The sequence below is a fragment of the Erpetoichthys calabaricus genome, chromosome 11, assembly GCF_900747795.2.
Source record: "Erpetoichthys calabaricus chromosome 11, fErpCal1.3, whole genome shotgun sequence".
Lineage (NCBI taxonomy): Eukaryota > Metazoa > Chordata > Cladistia > Polypteriformes > Polypteridae > Erpetoichthys > Erpetoichthys calabaricus.
The window spans coordinates 44,626,640-44,652,761 of NC_041404.2; the positions used below are offsets into that span (position 1 = coordinate 44,626,640).

General features: G+C 39.9%; 1 protein-coding gene across 2 annotated transcripts in view; it reads left to right on the top strand.

Annotated features, from left to right (window-relative positions):
- camk2a (calcium/calmodulin-dependent protein kinase II alpha) overlaps window positions 1-26,122 on the top strand; it is a 432,468-nt gene that overhangs the window by 303,225 nt on the left and 103,121 nt on the right. For both annotated transcript variants that reach the window (XM_028813039.2, XM_028813038.2), the window contains exons 6-7: window positions 5,919-5,991; window positions 18,319-18,421. In XM_028813039.2, coding sequence (XP_028668872.1) covers window positions 5,919-5,991; window positions 18,319-18,421 — 176 coding nt within the window. The remainder of the gene's footprint in view (window positions 1-5,918; window positions 5,992-18,318; window positions 18,422-26,122) is intronic.

The following is a 26,122-nucleotide window of genomic DNA, read 5'->3' on the forward strand; positions in this document are numbered from 1 at the left end:
ATACAGCATCCCTGCTGCACCCCACGACGGCGCAGCGCCTAACATTCCTGCTGCGTCACCTGACAATGAAGTGCTCAAGATCACTGCTGATGTGTCTTTGTCATCGGCTGCATGACCGCTGCAGAAATGAAGATCACCCCCTCGTTTTGAAGAGTTTGTGTGCCATTTCAAGGAGCTGGAAGTGGTTGCTGGGTAAAGTGACTCCAAAGGGAGCCCTGTGTAATGGCACTTACATGTTGCATCAGCCTGAGGATGAGACACTACCAGCATCAGCATCACATAAATGAGCAGCTTCAGAGCCAGCGACGGGGACGCTAAAAAACTTGTAAGTCTGTAAAGTCATAAAAGAATTCCATCTAGTGCTGCGTTAGTGAGCAGAACTTGTAAGGACAGCGAGCCACCTAAAAGAGCCATGTAAAGAGTAAAGAATCCATCTGGCATTTGGCGCTACAATACTCAGTTTTACAGATTGTTCTATAAAGAAATAACACTGCTCTACAAAAAGTATTTTTTGTTTGCTTCTGGGAACTTCAGAGCATCTCTTTATCAAAGTTTTTTGCACTGATTTCATGTATGAAATTGGAATTAAGCTAGCACGTCAGGTTTTTGAAATACACATCATTGACGTTTTGACACTTTTGAATATCAATATAATATATCAACACGATATCTGGAGTTTGGACTCAGTCCCACCAAAATTGTTTTGATGTGTTTATCAGAAGGTTGCCGGTTCGAATCCTGTAAAATGCTTAAAGAGACTCTGCTCTGTTGGGCCCTTGAGCAAGGCCCTTAACCTGCAATTGCTAAGCGCTTTGAGTAGTGAGAAAAGCACTATATACAGTAATCCCTCCTCCATCGCGGGGGTTGCGTTCCAGAGCCACCCGCGAAAAAAAGAAAATCCGCGAAGTAGAAACCATATGTTTATATGGTTATTTTTATATTGTCATGCTTGGGTCACAGATTTGCGCAGAAACACAGGAGGTTGTAGAGAGATAGGAACGTTATTCAAACACTGCAAACAAACATTTGTCTCTTTTTCAAAAGTTTAAACTGTGCTCCATGACAAGACAGAAATGACAGTTCTGTCTCACAATTAAAAGAATGCAAACATATCTTCCTCTTCAAAGGAGTGTGCATCAGGAGCAGAGCATGTCAGAAACAGAGAGGAAAGCAAACAAATCAATAGGGCTGTTTGGCTTTTAAGTATGCGAAGCACCACCGGTACAAAGCTGTTGAAGGCGGCAGCTCACACCCCCTCCGTCAGGAGCAGACAAAGAGAGAGAGAGAGAGAGAGAGAGAGAAAAACAAAGTCAAAAATCAATACGTGCCCTTTGAGCTTTTAAGTATGCGAAGCACCGTGCAGCATGTCGCTTCACGAAGCAGCTGCACACAGAAGGTAGCAACGTGAAGATAATCTTTCAGCATTTTTAGACGAGCGTCCGTATCGTCTAGGTGTGCGAACAGCCCCCCTGCTCACACCCCCTACGTCAGGATCACAGAAAGTCAGCGCAAGAGAGAGAAAGAAAAGTAAGTTGGGTAGCTTCTCAGCCATCTGCCAATAGCGTCCCTTGTATGAAATCAACTGGGCAAACCAACTGAGGAAGCATGTACCAGAAATTAAAAGACCCATTGTCCTCAGAAATCCGCGAACCAGCAAAAAATCCGCGATATATATTTAAATATGCTTACATATAAAATCCGCGATAGAGTGAAGCCACGAAAGGCGAAGCGCGATATAGCGAGGGATCACTGTAAATGCAAAGAATTATTATTATTATTCTGAAAACAAACCAGAAGACGATACCAGAGACACGTTAAAGCAAATTTTTGTCAATTTATCTCAATATAAAAGTGAGGTCAGCGTGCCCAAAAATGGAGGCACTCGCTTTTGCGCTTGTACTGCACATCCGTCTCTCTTTGCAAGAACCAACAGTAGTCACCCATCATGCTCGGAGTGAATTTTCCCCGATATCAGTTTTCCATCACCTTTATATCTTGATGAAATCTTTCCCCATACTCATCTCTGACATCGCTTAGATTTGGTGGAAAAAAGTGGAGATTAGAATTTAAAAAATACATCTTCAGTGGCGTTCGGGCTCACGTAAGCTGATATACTTTGTGAGGGATGGCCGACCAAATATTCCGGTCCATACCTCCAGGCTGCCAGATGGAGCCCTCCCAGCATCATGGAAGGTCCCCAAATTCCAGCAGGGCATTATGGACATTGCAGTTTTTATAAACAACCCTGGTGGATACTGTGGGGACCACCAGGAGCCGCTGTAGGGAGGCTTACAGAGTGCTACGTGCCCTATAACCCGGAAGTGCGTCATGATCACATGACTGGAAGGAACAACGTGCTTCCGGGTTGAAGAAAAGGATTTTTAATCTGACCCGGAAGTGATGAGGACTTATGGATTGTTGGGCTGGAACCACTTCTGGGTCAGGGGATATAAAAGGACTGTGGGAAAGCCCAGACACTGAGCTGAGTTGGGAGGAAGGGTGGCTAAGTATCTGGGAGAGGAGGAGTGAGAATTGTGTTATAGTTGGAGTTTGTATATTGTATGAGTAGTGTGGAGTGGAGGGTGCTTAGTGCACATTGTTATAATAAAAATAACAAGTATTACACTTTTACCTGGTGTTTGGCGTGGTACCTGAGGGTTCAAGGGAGCAATAGCGCCCCCTACTGCTGCAACTTTCAGCAGGTTCTCCACAAGCTCAGTATAATTCTCTTCTCTGTGCCTGTCAAGAAAATTCTGGACAACCTGCACGAATGAGGGTGCTGATTCAGTTATCTTCAGTTTCCTTTTGACCTCATCGTTAAGCATCAGTTCACGTATTTCAGGGCCAACAAAAACACCTTCCTTAATTTTGGCTTCACTTTTCTCGAGACCAAACTTATTTCTTAAATGCTGAAACGCATCGCCTTTACTGTCCAGTCACCGTAGTTGTCCAAGACATGGAACATCATAAGTAAAAAAAGTGGGACGTTCTGCTGGACGAAAACGGTTTTCAGATTTGGAGTCAGCAAGTGAAGTTTGTTAAAGTACAGGTGAAAGAATCCCAGTAGCAAAATGCTTGTTGACCTGTGTAATGAGTGATGAATGTGATTTCTGGGTATTGATGTGTCTGTTTTGAATGGCACACTCTGTCTGTACTGAGCACTGCTGCACCACAGATTCCACAGACGTGGCTAGCATTCTGCACACTTCCTGTTCTACCCTTGATTCTGTGTGCTTTCTTCACATCTGTCCAATGAAGCGTGTGTCTGTGTGTGTGTTGGTGTGTGCATGTGTGGGGGTCTAATTGGTAATTCTGTGGTTGGCAAGTGAGGAAGTGTGTGTGTGGGTCTGTGTGACATTAATTGGTATTTCTATGGTGGGCAAGTGTATACTGTATATAACAGTGGCGGACCGTGCATTTCACACCTAGGCCTTCAGTAGTGCTCCGTCTGAATCAACCCACCCCTCAAAAACTAATTTATGGTTATAAAAACCATCTTAATATGCAGAAATACAGTATAAAGAGCCGTTGCATCGCAGATAGATAACTCCAGTAGCCACAATAAATGCCTTTATCGAATAGACAAACCAGGGGTGAACAAGTTCCTTTCTACTGCAGCTACAGCCCGCAACACACATAAAAAACATCAATAATAACTCATAAACTTGCAATATTATTTAGGAAAATGGCAACATTTTACTCACCAAAAATTCGGATTATTTGTAAACAAAATCCATCCTCCTCTCTTTCCTCAAAAACAGTTCAATTACTCTGTCGTACAGATTATCCGTGTGCTTCAGTTCCATCACAAAGTCCCTTTCTATCGCCATCGAAGCTAATGCTGAAAGTCGAACCTGCCCTGTCGTATTTCTGACATAAGTTTTAATTCGCTTTAGGGCTGAAAATGTCCGCTCGACAGAAGCAGTAGACACGGGAATGGTCACCGCCAAACATACCAATGTGTACAGCTGCCCCATGAAGCTCTCATTCAGATTTTTCGATTACACCATCCTATCCAATCAACGGGTCTGAATACGGTGACATTGCCGTATGCCTGCTAGAGGGCCCTAGTGAAACCAACTCAAAATCTGATTGGTTGAAGCAACAGTTTAATCGACATTTATTTTGTGTTAGAGATAGATAGATAGATAGATAGATAGATAGATAGATAGATAGATAGATAGATAGATAGATAGATAGATAGATAGATAGATAGATAGATAGATAGATAGATAGATAGATAGATAGATAGATAGATACTTTATTAATCCCAAGGGGAAATTCACTTACTCCAGCAGCACCTTACTGATACAAAAAACAATATTAAATTAAATATTGATAATAATGCAGGTAAAAACAGACAATAACTTTATATAATGTCTGCAGAACGGATTGTGAAGGCCTCCTATCCAATCAACGGGTCTGAATATGGTGACGTTGCTGTACGCCTGCTAGAGCGCCCTAGTGAAACCAACTCAAAATCTGATTGGTTGAAGCAACGGTTTAATCGACATCTATTTTGTGTTAGAGGGCCTGCAGAACGGATCGTGAAGGCCTCCTGGCAGACTTCTTTGACTTTGACTTTTCCTGGCAACAAATGATGGCTGAAATGTGATTGGTTAAATGCTTTAATATGAAAATACATGTCTGGAAGCAGGCGCAGTACAACCATCGGAAAAGCTATGAAAGGAAGCAGACAGATTATTTGGAATTATTTAATAAGTATTCATGGACAAAATATAATTAACATCAGTTTGTGATTCAGATATTTTTTTATTCCAGCAGAGAAGGCCTTGCAGGCCCTGACGGCCCGCCACTGGTATATAATTAGACTGCTTCACAAGGGTGTGGATTACCATCAACCTCTGGCTTGTAAAGAGATGGGCGACAAATGAATCTTTATAAAAGGAGGATTTATTTACAAAAACAGAAACATATAATAAAATGCTCAAAAAAGTTAAAAAGAGCCAAAAGATGTTGCCAAACAGGATATGTGAAATTAAACAAGTATTAATCAAGTATATTAAATCATTATCCTAAAACAGAAACAAAAAGAGTAAAAAAAAAACATAAAATCCAATGAATCTAGCAATATTCACAAACTGATCTCCTGACTCCTCCAAGGTGCATCCAATGAATCACAAAGAACTTTGCCAGCTTCCCTTTATATCCCTTGCAGTGAGGCCCTGCCTCTTAAGGGGGTCCGCTGATAAAATACAAGAATCACAGGAGAGCAAGATTACATACGTGGATAAAAAAAATTAAACACATAAACAGAAATTTAACAAAAAAGGCAAAAAAATAAAGGAATTTAAACATCAGATGGGGAAGAACCCTGGCCTAAACATTATTATGATACTGCCTTTTTTTGTTCTTTACAAATGTTCAATTTCTTGCATTAGGAATTTGTTAGTTTTCGCATACCCCTTGGGTGTCAGAGCACAGGGTCAGCCATTGTACAGCGCCCCAGGAGCAATTGAAGGTTAAGGGCCTTGCTCAATGGCCCAGCAGAGTAAGATCTCTTTTGGCAGTGACGGGGATTCGAACCGGCAACCTTCAGAATACCACGCAGATCCTTAGCCTCAGAGCCACCACTCCGCCCTGTAATTTGTGTTCTTGTTATCAAAAGATGTGTAGGAAAAAGGTGCAAAGTGAAAGCAAAATCAATAAAAGTGGCTAAGAGGCAGCCATTGCATCCATTTCTATTGAGTAGTATTACCACAACACTAACAACACCAAGAATGCAGTGTTAGCCATGCAGGATCTTTTAATAAACACTACATTTATGCAAAAAATGAAATACGGGCAAACAGACATAACACATGTAATGTTTGTTAATGCTGCACATCCCTTTTAACTGCTGCATAAATGTGTTTTTTATGTGCAACTTACGCAAGTTTATTTCATTTTTTTGCCAGCCACTGCATTCAACAGATCCTCGAGGCAGTTCTTCACTGTCACCAGATGGGAGTCGTCCATCGAGATCTGAAGGTAATTGTTTTATTTGTTCATGTTATATAGTGATACATCACTACAGAAGAATCTGTCAGATTTCAGAATTTGGTGGATAACTGGCTAATGAAGTTAAATGAGAAAAAAAGCTAAGTTTTACATATTTGAAGGAGAGCCTTTCTATATGCGGCATGGTGGCAGAGTGGTAGTGCTGCTGTCTTGTTCGTGTCCCAGGTTCTCCCTGGGTGGAGCTTGCATGTTCTCTGGGTTTGCTCTGGGTGCTCCGGTTTCTTCCCACTATCCAAAGAGATGCAGGTTAGGTGAAATGGCAATACTAAATTGGCCCTAGAGTGTGTGTGGTGTGACTGGTGCCCTGTCCAAGGATTGTTCCTGCCTTGTGCCATATGCTAGCTGGGATAGTCTCTAGCACCCCTCACGATCCCTGGATTAAGTGGGTTAGAAAATAACATGACCTTTACATATACTAGGGGGCTTCACCCCCTGCTCGCTTCGCTCGCCAACCCCCCTGGCCTGCACTACACGCCAACCACTTCGCGTCTCTGCCGCTCGCGTTGTGAAGAGGAGGGCTGAACGCACCCCAAGTAGACACGGTCGCTCTTCTGAAACCCCCTCTTAAACGGTGATACAATGGGAAACGAATACAGATTTTTTTTTTTACCTTCTCTTTGCTCGATCAGTTGCTGGCTTGCTGCTGTTGCTGCTGCAACTGTACCGCGTGATCTGCATCTCGCGCAGCGCATCAAACATTTAAAAGCCGGTACAGCAGCTGTCCTTTTGTCTCACTGCCTTGTCTCTCTTCTCCCCCAGACAACTTGTCCCGCTAATTGAGAGACGGAACTGTCCCCTCCAACTACACACGGATCTCGATTCACTCCTAAAAGAGACTTACGTCTGTTTGAAGTGTCTGAATAACGTTTCTGTCTCTAAAATCTCCTGTGTATCTGTGCAACTCTGTGACCCAAGCGTGACAGCGTATGTGGATTTCAATTTTACCAAATAACAAATCTCACGATCCGCCTCTTCATTGGCAAGAAACACTACTTTTCCCTGATGGCAACACGAATTAGATGATCTACAAGTCTCTGACTTAAAGTTTAAATCTGGACAATATATTTGATCTCTTTTTGCTGTTCCATTATTTCACTGAGTAATAATTTCCATTTGTTTGCGCTAATCTTTTTCTAATTGCTATCTTTACTATAATTTTTTGAGACTTTTCAATTTTAGTACCTTCATTATCACTAACCTTCTCTGCATGTGTATTGAGCCAACGTTTTTGAATTCTTTATGCTGTTCTACTTTGTCATCTACTCTTTGTCTTTTATTTCCGTCCCCGGGCGTGGTTAAATCTCTTGGCACAAAGTCTTGTCTCGTTTAGACTTGCTTCCAAAAGTTGTAAGTATGACGTGACTTGAAAGAATCTCATGTTAAAAGTCTCTGTCTTGTGGGACTTCCTTCCAAAAAGTCTCCTCAAAAGATCACGTCTTGTTGCAGGATAAAAAGTTTTTTTTATTATAATAGAGAGATATAAACAGCAGAGCGGTTGGAGGTACAAAGTACCTAATGTATCCTGACCACAAAAGCCACAACGTATCCTGACAGCAAAGGTCAAAAACATACCTGTAGCCATCTGACATGAAGATGTTGTGATTTACTACCCTATTTTACTTATAACATTATTATTAAAAGCATGTAGAAAAACATTGGTAACCTGTTCTACTCATCATATACCAGGTCACACAGATAAGATCTTGTTATGTGTGCGTTCCATTCAAGGAATACCAGACCAAAACCAGTATAACCTAAGAACTAGGGACATCTGCATGTTAATTGTAAAAATGCAAGGACACAAAACAAGTTTGAGCAGCCCAAGGGCTACAGTGAAAAGCTGACTTGGTTGATGTTTCAAAGACATAAGTTATACCTAAACAGAATGGTCAGAGGGCATGAGGTCTGAACATGACAGGAGAGTCAGTCCGTGTACTATGATGTCCCATTGGACCAAGAGGTATATCAAGGAAGTGCAAGACTGACATAAATGAATTCTAACAGAGCAGCCCAGGGGTCTCTCATTCATTCCATCCATCCAGGGACCAAGCCAAATCAGAGACCAGTCAGCTTATTAAAATGAAAAGCCTGTTGAATGCTTAGACTTCTAGCAAGAACAGCTGCTTACTGTCCTGGTTGCATTTGTAAGAATTTTTCACACTCATTACTCGGTTGCTGCTTATGGCACATTTAAGAAACCTCAGGTTACAGAATCTTAACTCTAGAATCCCTGAAGCCTATGAAAAAAGTCGTAATGCCGAGCCACCTTAAATTCCTTTGCACCTTTTCATCAGCGTCTTTGTTTTGCAAATGTGTCAATCGGCACAAGCAACAAGCAGCCTGCTATCCCACCCCCCACCGGCGCAGCTGAAGTTCTCCCAGCTCAAGTGTGTTTATCTGGGTGTGAGGTGCGTGGAGTTGTATAGGGTAAATAATGTTATTTGGAAAACATACGTTTCATGAATGTTCCGTGTCTACAACTATCTGGGTAAATGTAGGATGACAGGAAATGTGAGGCAAGAAAAGTTGAACATATAATTAAAACGGAAACTTTTTTCATGTTATAACAATAAATAATAGTAATAATAACAGCAGCTGACTACTCATAATGGTAAATTCGGGGAAAACCTGGAATGAACCAGCAACCTCTTGATTTAGAGGTAACCTTTCTAACCTCTACACCAACCATTCAATTGATTATCTGGCTTTGGTTTTTACATATTGACAGTGTGGACGCTAGGTGGCACTGTTGCCCCTTTAAACCCAACAGACAGCCACTCAGGACACCAGATAAAAGTACCAAGAAGATATTTATTTAGTTTCTTCTTCAAATAGTGCCCTCTAAGCACCACAGCCACACTAAACAGCCAAGTAAATCACAAATCACAATAATTACAAACATAATTCTCTCCTCGACACCTCCCAGCAAGCTTTGTCCATCTCCACCCGACTCTGGCTTGCTTGCTGGGTCTTTAGCTGTCATTTAAATAGTCCTTGACCCGGAAGTGCTTCTGCTCTTCCGTCTACGTGACTTGCCAGTACTTCCGGGTCAGATGGAAAATTTAAAGTTCTTTGATCAGCCCGGACGTACTTCGGGTCTTCTGTTCTTGTGACTTCGTAGTACTTCCGGGCTATATGAAGTATAGAATTTCCCCTTGGGATTAATAAAGTATCTATCTATCTATCTATCTATCTATCTATCTATCTATCTATCTATCTATCTATCTATCTATCTATCTATCTATCTATCTATCTGTCTGTCTGTCTGTCTGTCTGTCTGTCTGTCTGTCTGTCTGTCTGTCTGTCTGTCTTCATTGTTGAAATGTTTTGATCCATTTAAAGCAAAGAGAGGAATATTAAGATAAATAATAATAAGCCGATATCCCAATGCAAGAAACAGCTTCATGCTTTTACAGCTTTTTGCTGTGACTCATAAAATGTACTCATTAAAAATGTTTTTATTTGACTAATTAGAATTTCTTTGGTGTGTGTTTACAAAGATATTTGATTTTCAGCTCGCAATCAGCGCTCTCTCCTTTTTTAGACATAATTGCACTCAGATGTATTCTAGGAATGGCAGTTGGAGCCGATTTAGTTTTCATTTAATGAGCTCTTGTTCTCATGAATGTGGCATCATTGACTGACTCTGTTTTCATAAGAATTCATGTGAGTATATAAACTTGACGTCACCATTAATTTAATAAAGTCTACAGCTTTCGTGCAAGCTTTAGGTTAAGAAAGCTGTAGTAATATCTGTTTATTCAGAAGTTGCACGTATGAGTCGAAGCACAAATGCATCCTATAAGCAGCAGCAATTGCTTTGACGCCAGCTCATTTCTCATTAAAAGTGACATTAACTGTCTGCCTAGGCAGCAGCTGAGTTGGACGCGATTTCATTTAAAGTATTTTGTCAGGCTGCTGTCTCTTTTCAAATAATAAATGTGATGGGAACTGCTCATCTCGGGCACTCAGCAGGAGTGGTGTACAACGTGGATTGTGTGTTCGAATCAACAGGCTGTCCATTAGCCTTTCCCTTCCATAGAAATCTAGAGAGAGTCAGATTGATTGCTTAGTAAATGTTACTTAAAATTTTTCAGGCTGAAGTTTACTTTCATATGTACTAACTGTAGTACAATTAACTTACTGAATATAGAGATTTATGTGGCTACACTTTTAAAAACTTAATTTAAATTAATAAAGAAATAAGAGTTGCTATTTGGGTTGGTCTTGTGGTGTCAGACTTGTTTCTCAGAATGAGAGCGCACTTCTATAGACAACCCAATAAAAAAATTGTATTGAACAGCAATAAAATCTTCTGCTAAAAAGGCTCCGCCCACAGTGTTTCCTCCTGAGCACACCCCCCCAATTTCCTCCAATTGAAGCACTTTAAATGTTCAAGGTTGTAACGTCCCACTTCTAGTCATGTATTAGACAGTTATGTAAAATATCCATGGAAAGACAGGGTGAGAGATGTCCATGAGAGTCTGGGGGGCAGGATGCAATATTCCCCAAAGGGAGAAGACAGCAGATGACTGGGTAGTTTCCTGGGTTGCCTGACCTGCTTACATATATGTAGAAAAAAAAACCAGTGAAACAAGCAGCAGTGGTGGCACATAAAGTGCACATAGCTCCAGAACTGTTTGAAATGTATGGGGCGGTGCTGGCACTCAATAGTGAAGGCTGCATGCAGAAAAGCTTTGGAGATTTAGCAGTAGATGGTTCAGGGGAGCAGGAAGCTTCTAGAAAAAAACTCTAGCCTTATGTTTTTGGAAGAAATTGGAAGGGCACATCACCCATGGAATTGGTTCTTTGACTTGGCCAGAGCTAATCTTGGCATGTACTTTAAAGCAGAGGCATCTTAACATTATAGGCCCCCGGGCAAAGCAGTGCACTGGGGACGCTACCTACACAATAACTCACAGGAATTAAAATGTAAATGGTTGATAAACTTAAACGTAAATTTATTGTATTGGTACTTCCAACAAAGTCAGTGTTTAAACATTAAAAAGCATGCTGTACAGCAAAGATTAATCAACACAAACGTTTGGACATTTGAAAAACACAAATGCTTCAACATATAAATGATACTCAATTAATAAACCAGACAGAGATGGCACAATATGAAATTACTATGAATTCCATCCATTATCCAACCCGCTATATCCTAACTACAGGGTCACGGGGGCCTGCTGGAGCCAATCCCAGGGCGCAAGGCAGGAACTAATCCCGGGCAGGGCGCCAGCCCACCACAGGGCAGGCACACACACACACACACACCAAGCACACACTAGGGACGATTTAGAATCGCCAATGCACCTAACCTGCAAGTCTTTGGACTGTGGGAGGAAACCGGAGTACCAGGAGGAAACCCACACAGACACAGGGAGAACATGCAGACTCCACACAAGGAGGACCTGGGAAGCGAACCTGGGTCTCCTAACTGCGAGGCAGCAGCACCACCCACTGTGCCACCCTGCCTGCCATTACTATGAATTATTTATTATTAATCAAGTGTTCAACACAAATATTTGAGAAATTTCTTTGCAGAGAATTGAGTTGACGTGACGTTAACATATACGGTTTTACATTATGTAGTGTGTGAGATCAGTACACATCCAGGCATGTGAGGTTGCAGAGATGACCGTGATACTAAATCAGAGGCGAATGTCCACTTGTAACACAATAACAAATATTTATAGTTTAGTGAAATATATTACTTATTTATTGACAGCAAGTCACAACATACATAGATTAGCAACTGCCCAGCGTGTCCATGCATTAAGACGGCCCTGCTTTAAAGCTGCCATCTTGTTACCAGCATGGCCCTCTGTTTGGTGTGAGGTTTTCTGTGGTTCCTAATCCCACCTGTGCCTATAGGAAAATTTTACTTAGTCAAATTCTGATCTTTGATGGCTCATGAGACTTAAAATTGATTCTAATTTTTGTTTAATTTAAGAATCAACTTTGTTGTAGATGTTTCTCCTAAAATCCCTTAGGAAACATAGCTTTAGACAGGAAGAAGACATGAGATTCAACCGAGGTAAAGGGAACCAAAGTCAAGAATTTGGTTTGAAAAAGCATGGTATATTTTGTGAGGTCTCTTTCTAGCATTGGTTTTAATCTCTTTCAAGACTTCATATTTTTTACTTATGATTGGACTGATGTCTTTATCCAAGGTGTTTTACAACATTTGAGCATTTCTTTTGATTTTCCAATTGGAGCACAGGCAGATGAAGTGACTTTCTTAGGGTCACACAGGTGTCAGTAGTGGGATCTGAGCCCACAACCTTAGGGTTTGAAACCCAAAGTCTTAACCACAATGCCACACTGCTTGCCTTTTCTTTAAAATGTAGCACAACAATTTAAATTAAAGCAACTAATGGTATTATTCAGAAGGACTACAGTTTTGTAATCTCAGTAAAGTGTTTTATTACCACAAACAACTGCCCATATATTTCACCATATATTAATGAGAACATAATGCAAATACTTTGAAACTGCAACACAATAATGTCAAGAAACTGCTTGCAAAATCTGAGTCCATTGTGTGACTTTGCTGAGATGACTCCTGAAGCTCAAGAGGAGACCCTTATGAGAATACCGGGGCATTTTTTTCTCAGGAGAAAAATTTGAGAAGCAGGAGACAAAAGAAAATGTCTCCATTTGATTTCTTTCTCATTGCTGTCTAGGAGAAACCAAAAAGATATTGAGGAGATCTCTTTTTTGATTTTCATTCCTATGGGTCGTGCTCTCACCTTGGGGCACCTTTTTGCCAGTTTAGCACTGGTTCATAATTGACATGAAAATTGCTGAGCAAGACAAATATGAAAGGACCAATAAAAAGATTTACTAGAGGTGCTACAGCAAGTAAAAATTTAGATTAATACAGAAAACTGTACAAAATGTGCAATATATAACACCATATCTGCCTTTCATATAGTGTGCTTAACAAATACTGGTAACACTTTAACAATATAGCAAGATATCACTTTGAGTTTGGGCTGCAGAAATGTATCTATCACTCATTTACTAGGTAACAAGACCTTATCATATACTTCTTACAGTAGTCATAACACAAAGAATCAGAAAAGTCCATCTCTGCGATATGACCGACTAATAAAATTTCACTTTGGAATGGTTTGAGGGGGCTTAACCGAGACACATTTCTCCTGATATTACATATTAAATGTAAGACCTGTGAATCCCTCACATTAGCAAGCCATTTTACTAACATGTCAATATACCACACAGCACAGAAATGAAGAAACTCTTTACTGATGCTTTGTAAATGTTATGAAGACCAAAAGACATCTTTGCTAAGGTTCTATTACATGGTAGTAAATGAGTAATAGATGAATTTTTGCAGTACCTAAACTAAAGTGTTACTGAAATATGAATCTCTCGTATTGTATCTTTTATAAGAAAAACCGTATAAGACATTTGAAATTTGATATCTATCTATCTATCTATCTATCTATCTATCTATCTATCTATCTATCTATCTATCTATCTATCTATCTATCTATCTATCTATCTATCTATCTATCTATCTATCTATCTATCTATCTATCTATCTATCTATCAGATTCAATGTCTGTTTGTCTGTCTGCTTTTCACAAGAGAACTACATAACAGATTTAGATCGGGTTTTTTTCTATAATTTGCTTGAACATTCTGGTTGATTTTGCGACTTCTCTCATTGCACTATGTATCATAGTACGTTTGTGGTACAAATTTATTTGTGCAAATCTGAGAAACATGCAGTGGGCCGAGGGGAGGGGGCCCTCCTCACTCACGCACCAGCCTCGGGGCATTCCTCACATCCACTTATCTAGTGAATGAGAGAACTTCTTTATCGGATTTAGATCGGGTTACTTTCTAGAATTTATTTGACCATTCTGATTGATTTAGCAACTTTTCTCATTGCACTAAGAATCATAGTTTGCTTGCAAGAGTGATATATTTGTGGTAATCCGAGACAGCGGCTATGGGCTAAGGGGAGGGGGAATCGTGACATCAGGAGTGCGGGACCCGGGGCAGGTTCCTCCTCACTGTCCTGTTTCACTACATGGGCAGAGCCGTGGGGGATAGCTAGTTTATTATATAGTGCATTTCATATCTATCTATCTATCTATCTATCTATCTATCTATCTATCTATCTATCTATCTATCTATCTATCTATCTATCTATCTATCTATCTATCTATCTATCTATCTATCTATCTATCTATCTGTCACAAATAACGACACAAGTTAAATAATTATAAATGTCATTACATTAAATGGACTTGTAAATGCAGATAAGAATATTGATATTTGTAAACTGTCTAATGAGATAAAGGTTTAGACAGACAGACAGATTGATAATAGTTCTGGGGTTAGACTTCAGAAGAAATTCACCAAAACTCTGAGTGTAAAACTTAAAATTTCAAATAACTTTCTGATATCCTTTACCTGACTGCTCAGCAGATGTACATCATCTGAAATATTTTCATGTGTTGAGTTGGAATGCTGTCCGTGTATTCACAAAACACGCTGTTGCCCACCAAAGGAGTATCCATCCTGTAATGAGCAGGCATCCTTTTTCACAGATTTCATTTCATTTCAAAATTCTGTTTAAAACTCTGAAAACATAAGTATCTATCTATCTATCTATCTATCTATCTATCTATCTATCTATCTATCTATCTATCTATCTATCTATCTATCTATCTATCTATCTATCTATCTATCTATCTATCTATCTATCTATCTATCTATCTATCTATCTATCTATCTATCTATCTATCTATCTATCTATCTATCTAACATTGAGAGAAACTCTCATTTGCAATACACTCAAGTACAGCAAAAATAAAAGAGATATATAGAAATCAAAGTAATAGAGTTAAGAAAAATGATTAAAAACATACTAAGGGAAAGTGGTTTGAAATGAAAAACTAAAATTCATACAAAAGAGCTGAGCTTTAAAGTATAGTATCTTGTAGATTATTGACTGGTGTGCAAATAAACAACTGAAAGCAAACTCTCCAAGTTCAGTCAAAACTTATGGAACGTGAAGTGTAATTTAGTGAATTTCAGAGTCCATTGGTTGCAGTTGGTACAGAAGAAATAAAAGGTTACAAATAACCAGTAAGGGTCTTATACATAAACAAAAGCTAACGTATATCTCATATTACAGATAGAGAAGATCATCCAGCCTTACCATACAGCAGGCAATGATGAATGTACTGAAACTGTCACCAGCAATAAATCTAAGGGCAGAGTGACAGACTGAGGGCAGAGGCCTAAGAGTGGGAACTGAAGCATGTCTGCTGGATATTATATATCACCATAACCTAAAAGCAAAAATAGTCTTGACAATTCTTTCCTACTGTGCACAGGGAAACAAATTATTTCTGTAAAAGAAAGATTTTAAGGTATATTTCTCAGCAAGACATATACCAAGGTAATTATATTCGCTTACTCTTTCAATGCTGGATCCATTCAAAGTAACAATATTCACATTATCTTATCTCATCTCCTTTTCTCATCCACTTTTCCTGGGGAGGGTTATGGATATTCAGATTATCATAAACAATATAATAAAATTGTCTAAGTATCATATGTTTTCTTTTGACAGCAATCAGAATTAACATTTGATTATAAAGTGCAACTTGCAAAACAGTGATGGAATGCTGCCAGTTTTTGAATAGCTGATAATACAAAATGAAAGAAACAGTACAGAAAGTGTCAAAGTATATCATAAAGCCAGTTCAGGATGAGAAGAATGCCTTTATTGACACATACGTGGAGTCACTCTGTACATGGACAGATAACACTTCTTAAATACATGTGTCAGTTACAGAAGTACGTGATTAGTTTCATGACTTCTCATGACATGTCCTTGCTAGTTACTGATAAACAGGACCCTTGGAGTCAGGATTCTGCCACATTAGATTACACTGGCTCTCTTATCAATGCTTCACATCGTGCTAAAGTAGCAGCAGGACTGGGTCACAGATCAAGAAACTTTCATTTAAATGCGTTCTTAGAGTGCTAAAGGCAAAAGCTAACAGTTAATAAGGACAGAAGTCCAGAGGTGGTGGTTATGTCAAACACTGTTACTGGTATGTGTGGACTGTATAAACTTGCGCACGAATTTCATAAAAATAATGTTAACATACACCGGATTTTCTCATTACAGTATTCAGCTGAATTTTTGCAAGATAACATGCAGACTTTATCAAAATATTACGATATAATCTATTAAAAAAGTACAATTCATAATTCATGACAATACCACGAGAGTGCGAAATGCGATGCGTTGTCATGTGGAAATTAGCAGGGCCTCTTCTAGAAAAGGACCCAAATTGCAAGTACCGTATATACTCGAATATAAGCCGAGTTTTTCCGCACCCAAAATGTGCCGAAAAACGTCACCCTCGGCTTATGTTCGAATCACGTTCCGCTGCCCCCGCCAACCCAACAGAAAGCTGGAGTGTACAGTACACACACACGCATGTGCGAGAGAGAGAGACACACACACACACATGCGTGCGAGAGAGAGAGCGAGCGAGAGAGATACCATATTGTTTTTGTTGACCCTCTTATCCACTTATAGAGTTAGTTTACTGTTTTTCTTTGAAATAAATCCTCAAAAACATTTAACCTACTGATGCCTCAATTAATGTACGGTAATTTTATTGGTATTTATTTTGATTATTGAAACTTACCAGTAGCTGCTGCATTTCCCACCCTAGGCTTATACTCGAGTCAATAAGTTTTTCCAGTTTTTCTAGGTAAAATTAGGTACCTCGGCTTATATTCGGGTCGGCTTATACTTGAGTATATACGGTATACTCCTGTTGACAAAAGTCGACATCCACCCTAAAAGAGTTAAATTGTTAAACATCAATAAAAAATTGCTCACCTAAATAGAAATATTATTCTCCATTATACTGTACCAAATGCTTTTAGCATATCAATAAAAGAAGCAGTACAACACTTCCTTCTGTTGACAATAGTAATAAGATCATCTAAAGCTGAGGTTGTTGGAGTAATACTGGGAGTTCATGAATGATTTAGCATCGGGTTCCCCACAAACGTTCAGTACAGATGAAAAAGAAGGAGCGGCTGCTCCTCTGCCCCATCTTGAATGGCTCTCCGCTCCTGGGATTGTCCATCCTCCGGCTATCCCTGACCCACCAAAGCTCTGCTGTGCTAGGGTATCATCACATTTAAGAGGGACCCTGACTTAGAGGCATTCAGTCATAATCCCACAGATGGTAGCTTTTCAGCCAAACATATCCACCCAATGTCTGAACCTGCAGCTCTCCTCGTACTGAGCAGGACTGGATTTAAGACAGCACATCATCTGTAGGGTGAAACTAACTCGTCTCAATATAGTCTAATGCTGTCCCTGTAATTTCCAGCTCTGTCTCTTAGTTTATAACATAACATAACATAACGTAACATAGCATAGTGTAACAGTCTCAAATCTGCTAATCCAATTCATGATGGTGGGGGCTGCTAAACATATGGCAGCAGCATCAAGCACAAGGTGGAAAACAATCTTGGATGGAGCACCAGTCCATCGCTGTGCCCACACACTTACACACACCCACTGTCACAATCACGCAGCGCCAGTTCAGAGCTGCCACTTTATCTCTCCTACACCGTCTTTGGAATGTGGGAGTTAAACTGCAGTTCTGAAGGAAACAGACATAGTGTGAACCTTCCAAACTCCACTCACAGACATTGACCAGATGTGCCACTCAAACCTTGGACACTCGTTTCTGGTTGCTTTAATGCTTGATTATTCATTAGTATGAGGCCTTTCCGGTCTCTGACTCACGTGTAACAACATCCGAAAAGCCGCGCATGCCAATCCATGGTAAATTCTTCACTGGCCGAGAATGAGGGCGACAGAGAAACTGAGCAGGGTTGACAGGGGGCTGGATGAAAATTGGTGAAGAGTGATCCTGATTTTCTCTTGTTTTGAGTGGGTGGTTGAGTATTAGCTTACAGTGAGATGCAGGGGGGGAAAAATAAATCTAATGAATTGCTTTATAGGTGAGTGTGTGGGTGGCTTGGTGGGCAGATGAATAGATGAGGAGGTGGAAGTCTGGCAGAACAATCCATCTGCACTAAAAACACTGATGAAAAATCCTGCAGTTAGTTTAAGGGAACAGCAAATGTCTGCTTAGTTATGTGCAGCTGGTGGATCAGATTTTCTGTTTATTTATTTTTGTGTTTCTATTACTCTTATTTATGCAGCTATTATTATTGTTTTTGTTTTTTTTTATTTATTTATAGCCTGAAAACCTCTTACTGGCGTCCAAGTCAAAGGGAGCTGCTGTGAAGTTGGCCGATTTTGGACTGGCGATTGAGGTGGAAGGGGAGCAACAAGCATGGTTTGGTGAGAATTGACATTCTAGACGTGGGGTGCCACTTAGCCTCAGGGCTTTACTTGAAAATGCTTTGAAAGTGTCACAGCAAGGGATTTCAGAACAGAAAATGGAAAAAGTGCTATTTCTTACTTGTACCAGTTTGATATTCTATAGCTTGACAGCAGTCATTTCTGCACTTGGCAAGTATCCTACTGGTATTGCATTAGGTAAGGCATTCCTGTCAGTGTCCCTTTAAATCTCATCACATCCTCATTGCTGAAGATGCAGTAGATGACTAGTTGGGGAGATGCTTTGGATATACCCATTGTCTTTATTATTTTCCCCATGACATGCTTTATCCACTTCATTATCAGTTCTCCCTTCGTTCTGCTCTTATATGTCCCCAACTATTCATCTACTACATCTTCAGCAATGAGGATAATGAAGTGGATAAAGCATGTCATGAGGAAAATATTAAAGACAATGGGTATATCCAAAGCATCATTAAAATAATCATGGAGAAGAACACACATAAATAGACCCTGGGCATGGTATCCTTTTTAGGACCCTTCTTTGTGGGACAAAATGCCATCCTTCCTCTGTAAAAACTCCATCCTCCCTCCTACTTCCTTCAAAAGGGCATCCATCCTCCGAACTCTGACAAAAACACCATCCGCTTTCCTCGATTTGAAAGAACGCCATGTTTCTTTCTGCCTACAACCCAGGTGAAATCCTTCTTCTTCTTCTTCTTCTTCTTCTTCTTCTTCTTCTTCTTCTCCAGTTGCTTGCCAGCATATCACTACCATATGTCTAACAAAAGACCTTATTCCTTCCCATGTTTACTTTCTACATTGTTTTATTTTATTTCTCTCAAAAACTACTGTTTTCCCTGTTTCATTTAAATGTGTCATAAATGGATCATAGTAAAAATCTATTCTCTACAGTCAAATTGATAACATCACTAAAGTTAACGAAAGTTTTTCCTTTTTGACTGAATGTATCTATTAGTTTCCTAAATACCTTACAACACATTGGAACTCTCATTCCTCCCTGCATTATCAGACACAAACATAAGAAAAATGAAAACCGGATGTTTCGGAGAGAGAGGTGTAGTACCTGTCAATCATTTTTACATGGGTGAGAATACATTTTAGTTAGCCAATTGCATTCATTCCCTTTTTCTTTGAAACTACTGCATGCAGCAGTTCTATTGCGTCTTATTGCGTTTTGTTTATACAGTAATCCCTCCTCCATCGCGGGGGTTGCGTTCCAGAGCCACCCGCGAAATAAGAAAATCCGCAAAGTAGAAACCATATGTTCATATGGTTCTTTTTATATATTTTAAGCACTTATAAACTTTCCCACACTATTATAAACATTTCACGCACAATTATACAGCATAAACCCTTTGTATTCTCTTAGATAGTAGGTAAGATTCGTTGAAATTATGTATGTAAACACAGTTTATATACAGTAAAACCTAAATATTATTTTAAAGATATCGAGCGTCTCCAATATCACATATGTTACAGCCATTACGACAGACAGGCCACCAGCAATAAATACGTACAATGCAAAAAAAATTGTATACAGTAAAATGTGTGTACAGTGACACTAAACTATGTACATGTAATAAGTACTGTACGTAAATAATTAATTATGGTTACTCACCAACAATGACACGACGACTTGTCCGATAACGATGAGTTTAATTTTACTGCACAACAAAAGAGAGCGTTACAGCTCTTCTAAAGGAGCCTCTTCAGGCGACTGTTTAGCACCGCCGTTGTTCTTCTTCCAGCACTCTTCAATCCAAATCCCTAAAGCAGATTCCATCCAGACTACTGCCTTATCACGTCCACTTGCAACTCGTTTTGCACCCTGATTAAAGGACACTGCGGCCGTAGATCTTATATGCTTTTCCTCCTTTTTAAATAAAAAGAATCGTGGACTCATTGATGCTGTAATGGTGTCCTGCAGCGGTGTAGCTGTTTCCTTCCTTCAACATATCCAAAACTTTTACCTTTTCTGCTATCATTTGCATCTTCTGTTGGCGCTTGGGCACATTAATGCTGAATGAGTGAGATTAGACTTCCTGGTTAATGCAGCACTCCGTCGCTGAGCCAATCAGCAGCACACAGGAACTTAACCTCGTGCTCTGATTGGGTAGCTTCTCAGCCATCCGCCAATAGCGTCCCTTCTTTGAATTCAAATGCGTCCCTTGTTTGAATTCAAATGGGCAAATCAACTGAGGAAGCATACGTACTGTAGACCGCAGACATCCGCGAAGCAGTGAAAAATCCGCGATATATATTCACATATGCTTACATTTAAAATCCGCGATGGAGTGAAGCCGCGAAAGACGAAGCGTGATATAGCGAGGGATCACTGTATAATGTTGTTTGTAATATGATGTGATCTCTAGGGGGTACCACTGAGCCCCCAAGCCCCAAACATAATGGCACCATCACAAGTCCCAGGTTCAATTAATACATTATTTTAACAAACATCTTCACACAGGTTATTTTTAAGCATCATTTGAGTTTGGCTTAATAGCACCCTGTAGAGATGACAACTGACAGAGTGATATGGAGGTGCCTGTCACACTCACCTATCCAGTAAAATTGTCACAATGGAATAGATACTTTAGGATGCAAAATCAACATATTGTATACAGAGCCCTTTGTACTTCAAAAATTTCCAACAGAGCTATAATTTTATGAATGTAAAGTTTTAAAAAATCTGTATGAGAGCTAAATATTAGGTATAATAAATGTGAATAGGATTGTACACTACTGTATAATAAAATAAAGGAAGCTAACCATGATAAATGGAGCGACTCTTACTCCTCTGCTACAGAGTATGTGTGTGAGAGGCCTTACATATACATAGCTTCCCACATTGGTTTGTCACCGATCCAGTTGGCTATTGATAAAGCTCTGCAAGAAATCTGGTGGTTGAGTCATGGCAACTGGACTTCTTCCTTGTTAGATAGATAGATAGATAGATAGATAGATAGATAGATAGATAGATAGATACATTTCACTGCTCATCCAAGCAGCTTCTTCAGTGTGAGGAATGTTGTTAGAGACCATTAATTTATCCTCCAGGTTAGTTTCACTACACATCTGCCCTGAATAGGCTCATTGAGTAAAACAGGTGTGGGTAGATGTAACCGTCACACCTTTAACAGCCCCTCGTTAGGGTCATTAGGAGTGGTCCACCTGGTGGAGATATAAATTGGGCCTGGTTTTCTTTGGGATTGGATGAAAGGGCAGCATGATAAATTGAAGACAGGTTATGCCTAAGACCTCCACCTTTGTTCTCCCCAGGAAAATCAGGCCAAATTTATACCTCCACCAGGTGGACCACTCTTAACGACCCACTCTCTGGGCGTAGGAGGGGCTTTAACAACCGTGTGATGGTTTCATCTACCCACACCTTCCCTTTCCTTTGTTTTACTCAACGGAGCCTATTCAGGGCAGGTGTGTAGTGAAACTAACCTGGAGGATAAATTTATGGTCTCTAACAACATTCCTCAGACTGAAGTAGCTGCTTGGATGAGCAGTGAAACGTATCTATCTAACAAGGAAGAAGTCCAGTTGCCATGACTCAACCACCAGATAATTTCACCTGGATGACTGAGAATCTTCACAGACATATTACTCTGCAAAAAGTGTTGACAGTTTTGAGGAGGACAATACAATTCCTAAATATCCTGCTCATCAGTCCTCCGATAATTAAAATACGGTCCATCTTGAAGGCTCCTGCCACAACAAGCAACCCTCTTTGTCTTCTCAAAGAAAAAAAAAATAACTGACTGCTAGAAATAAGATTCTCACGACTGAAGTTCTGGAGGAAACCAGGAACCGCTCATCAACGACATAATACGAGATGTGATCAAAAAATATGGTGAATGTTTAAATAAAAAAAAATCATTACAGTAATGGCTGCGGTGGGTTGGCACCCTGCCCAGGATTGGTTCCCTGCCTTGTGCCCTGTGTTGGCTGGGATTGGCTCCAGCAGACCCCCGTGACCCTGTGTTCGGATTCAGCGGGTTGGAAAATGGATGGATTACAGTAATGGACACATTGCCATTTATCCCCCTAAAAATAGTTCCCATCACTTCGAACAATCATATCCCATCGTTCTTGCCACTTTCTGAAGCAGTTCTGGAAGTCCTCTTTCATGAGTGTCTTTAGTTGCGCTGTCATGGCTACCTCAACGTCCTGAATTGATTCAAAACGTTTACTTTTCTTGGTCAATTTGACTTTGGGGAAGAGCCAGAAGTCACGTGGTGCCAGATCCAGTGAAATAAAGCGGATAAGCACACACTGTAATATTTTTATCTGACAGAAATTTCCATACCAGAAGTGATGTATGACACGGAACATTATCATAACGGAGGATGAAATCGTTTTCCCATTTCTCAGGTCGTTTTCTAGGCACATTATTTCTTAAAAATATTAATATTCAGAGTTCCTGGGTACAAACTCAGCTTGCGCAATTCCATCAAAGTCAAAAAACACAATCATCATCACCTTGAGGTTGGATCTTGATTGACGTGCAGAACATTGAGGCAGCCACAACAGTGCAACTAAAGACACTCACGAAAGAGGACTGCTTCAAAAAGTGGCAAGAGCAATGGGATAAGTGTGTTTGAAGCAAGGGGGAGTATTCTGAGGGGGATTAATGGCAATGTGTCTTTTACTGTAATAATTATTTTTTTATTTAAATATTTACCATAATTTTTGATCACACCTTGTACCATTTCAGAGCTGGACCATAGTGGTGGCAGCATCATCTGCTAACTCTCAAGAATTAACTGCTGTTTATTCTTTAAATTATTCATTTATATTGCTTTGTAATGTATTAACTTTGCTCTTTAGGTTATAAAGGTGCAATAAGGTGGGGGGAATGTGACATTAAAGCCCTATTCAGGTGAGATAAGCTTTCAGGACATGCGTCTGTAAAGTCACCACACAATGTTGTAATTTTTGCCATGCATTCTCACGGGATGAGATATATCCTGAAGAAATGACAGAGGTAGGTGTGCCTTCTACGGTTACACAATGTCGTCACCTCACAATAGCCACACGTGTTGTAGCTACGTGACTATTGCTCCTCTCCATAACAAGAAAAGAGTCATGGCAGCCAACCAGGGTATGGAAGGGTCACCAGTGAAGTAGGGTGAGGTGAATGGTGTTCTCAAACCCAGTTTGAGAAAATGGTACGTAATCATTCAGTTTGGAATGGGCAGATTTAAGGAGTTGTGTCAGGAAGTCTTTAAGAGAACATATCGAACACCTGAAAATGGTACAGTGACTGCATTAGGCACAACAAACAAAGTGCCGTGGACCCTCTGCAGTGTCCATACTTTCCACGAAAACCTCTAAAATTACAGGGGAAACGCCATTTCCAGAGGAATGGAATTTCACTGACATAGTGATTTGCATTGGACTAGTTTATCCTGGGGTGATTTTTTACAGACTTTTTATAGAATGTAAAAAGCTCCACTGAGATGAGAACCCACAGCCCATAAATTGCTACTTACATGAACAATTTGTACGGGACTAAAATTACAGGTAATAATTACTTGACCGTACATCCTGGTGTAAATCTAATCCCATTCAAATAAGGCTTAGGTTCACATTAACAATCTTTCCTATTATTTTTCAAAGAAGAAATAGTCCCGCTATATGTTGTTTCAGTTTACAGACTTGGAGAAATATGTTGGTCCCCGTACGTCTTAATGAAAAATGGCTGTCTGCCTCCTGAAAAGTGATGAAATAAAAAGCAATTGTAGACCTGCATGCCTATGTCATTGTGTAAAGCAAAGCGAGTATGAAAAGAGATCAAGTATTGTTTATTCTACTAAGATCTTCTAAAATGGCCTGGACACATTTATTGGTACCCCTAGAGAAGATCCTAAATAACTGGTTTTGAGTAATTTTTCAAACCAGCTGTTTTCTTTAATTAGTATCACACATATTTCTGTCTTGTAACCAATCATTCAGCCTATTTAAATGGAAAAAAGTCATCACTATGCTGTTTGATATCATCGGGTGTCCCACCCTGAACATGGACCAGAGAAAACAAAGGAGAGACTTGTCTGAGGACATCAGAACAAGCATGTTAAAGGCAAAGGCTAGAAGATCATCTCCAAGCAGCTTGATGTCCCTGTAACAACAGTTGAAAGTGCTATCAAGAAGTTTAAAGTCCTTGGTACTGTACCCAACCTCCCTGGACATGGCCACAAGAAGAAAGTCGACCTCAGAATGGGTAGAAGGGTAGTGAGAATGGTAGACAAAAAGCGAAGGACAATTTTCAATGAGATACAACTCCAGCTGAACTCCATTAGTGTCTGATTGCACCATCTGTTGCTTTATGACTGTCAGTGGGCTCAATGGAAGAAGACCGAGGAAGACTCCTTTGTTGAAAGATAAACATAAAAAAGCCAGACTGGTATTTGCTAAAATGTATATCGACAAACCACAATGCTTCTTAGAGAATGTCCTTTGGATAGATGAGACAAAACTGGAGCTTTTTGCCAAGTCACATCAGCTATATGTCCACAGACATACAGAGAATACCAAACCTACGGTCAAACATGGAGGAGGCTCGGTTATATTCTGGTGCTGCTTTGCTGCATCTGGCACTGGGTGCCTTGAGTCTGTGCAAGGAACAGTGAAATATCAAGACCATTGAGACATTCTGGAGCAAAATGCATTGCCCAGTGTCAGAAAGCTATGTCTCAGTCACAGATCATGGATCTCCCAACAAGATAATGAGCCAAAACACACAACTAAGAGCATTGGACTATTCTGAAGTGGCCTTCTATGAGCCCTGATTTGAATCCCATCAAAAATCTATGGAAAGAAGTGAAACATTCAGTCTGGAGAAGGCTCCCTTCAAACGTGACATAGCTGGAGAAGTTTGCTAAGGAGGAGTGGGCAAAACTACCCATCAACAGGTGCAGAAGTCTCATGGAGGGCTCCAGAAACTGCTTGTTTGCAGTGATGACCCTTGACATTAGGTTAAGGGTCCCAACATTTTTGTCTATGCCATTTTCATTTGTGTTATAATCTGAAATATTCTGTTGAATCAAAACTCTAAAGCAATGTCTGATTTTTGTTAAATATGGAACAATGATAGGCACCAATTACTTTTGTCAGTTTTAAGTTATTTCAGAGACAATTGTGGCTTATTCTTTATTTCATGGAGGGGTACCAACAAATTTGCCAATGCCTGTACGTTTCAATATTTTATTAAATATTGACATTGTAGAGCAAGGGCTATCTGTATATTAAAATATATATACGGTATATAAAAATAATTTACCAAAAATGAAACTTTCAGGTGAGTCTGAATTCATGTCTACTTTACTTCACCTAAAAGAAAAAGCTTCTATTCATGGCTCTAGTTGTAGGAACCCGCACACACAGGAGACCTTTCATAACTCACAATCCAATTTTCAATTAAGGCACATGGCCGACGTGCATGTGTCATAAGCTGTCTGCCTCCATCACAATGAGCCTCGCACTGCACTTTCCATCAGATTTCTGGGTGTTTTTTGCAGGATTACTAAACCACTGGAGCACCCTCAAAGCCACATTGTGTACATCTGAAGTGTCCCACGCCATAGCCGTTCTCTTCTGCTGATCTCGACATTTGCCCTCATTTTACCAAATTATTCCCAATTGACTCTCATCTTATAAAGGAGGTCAGAA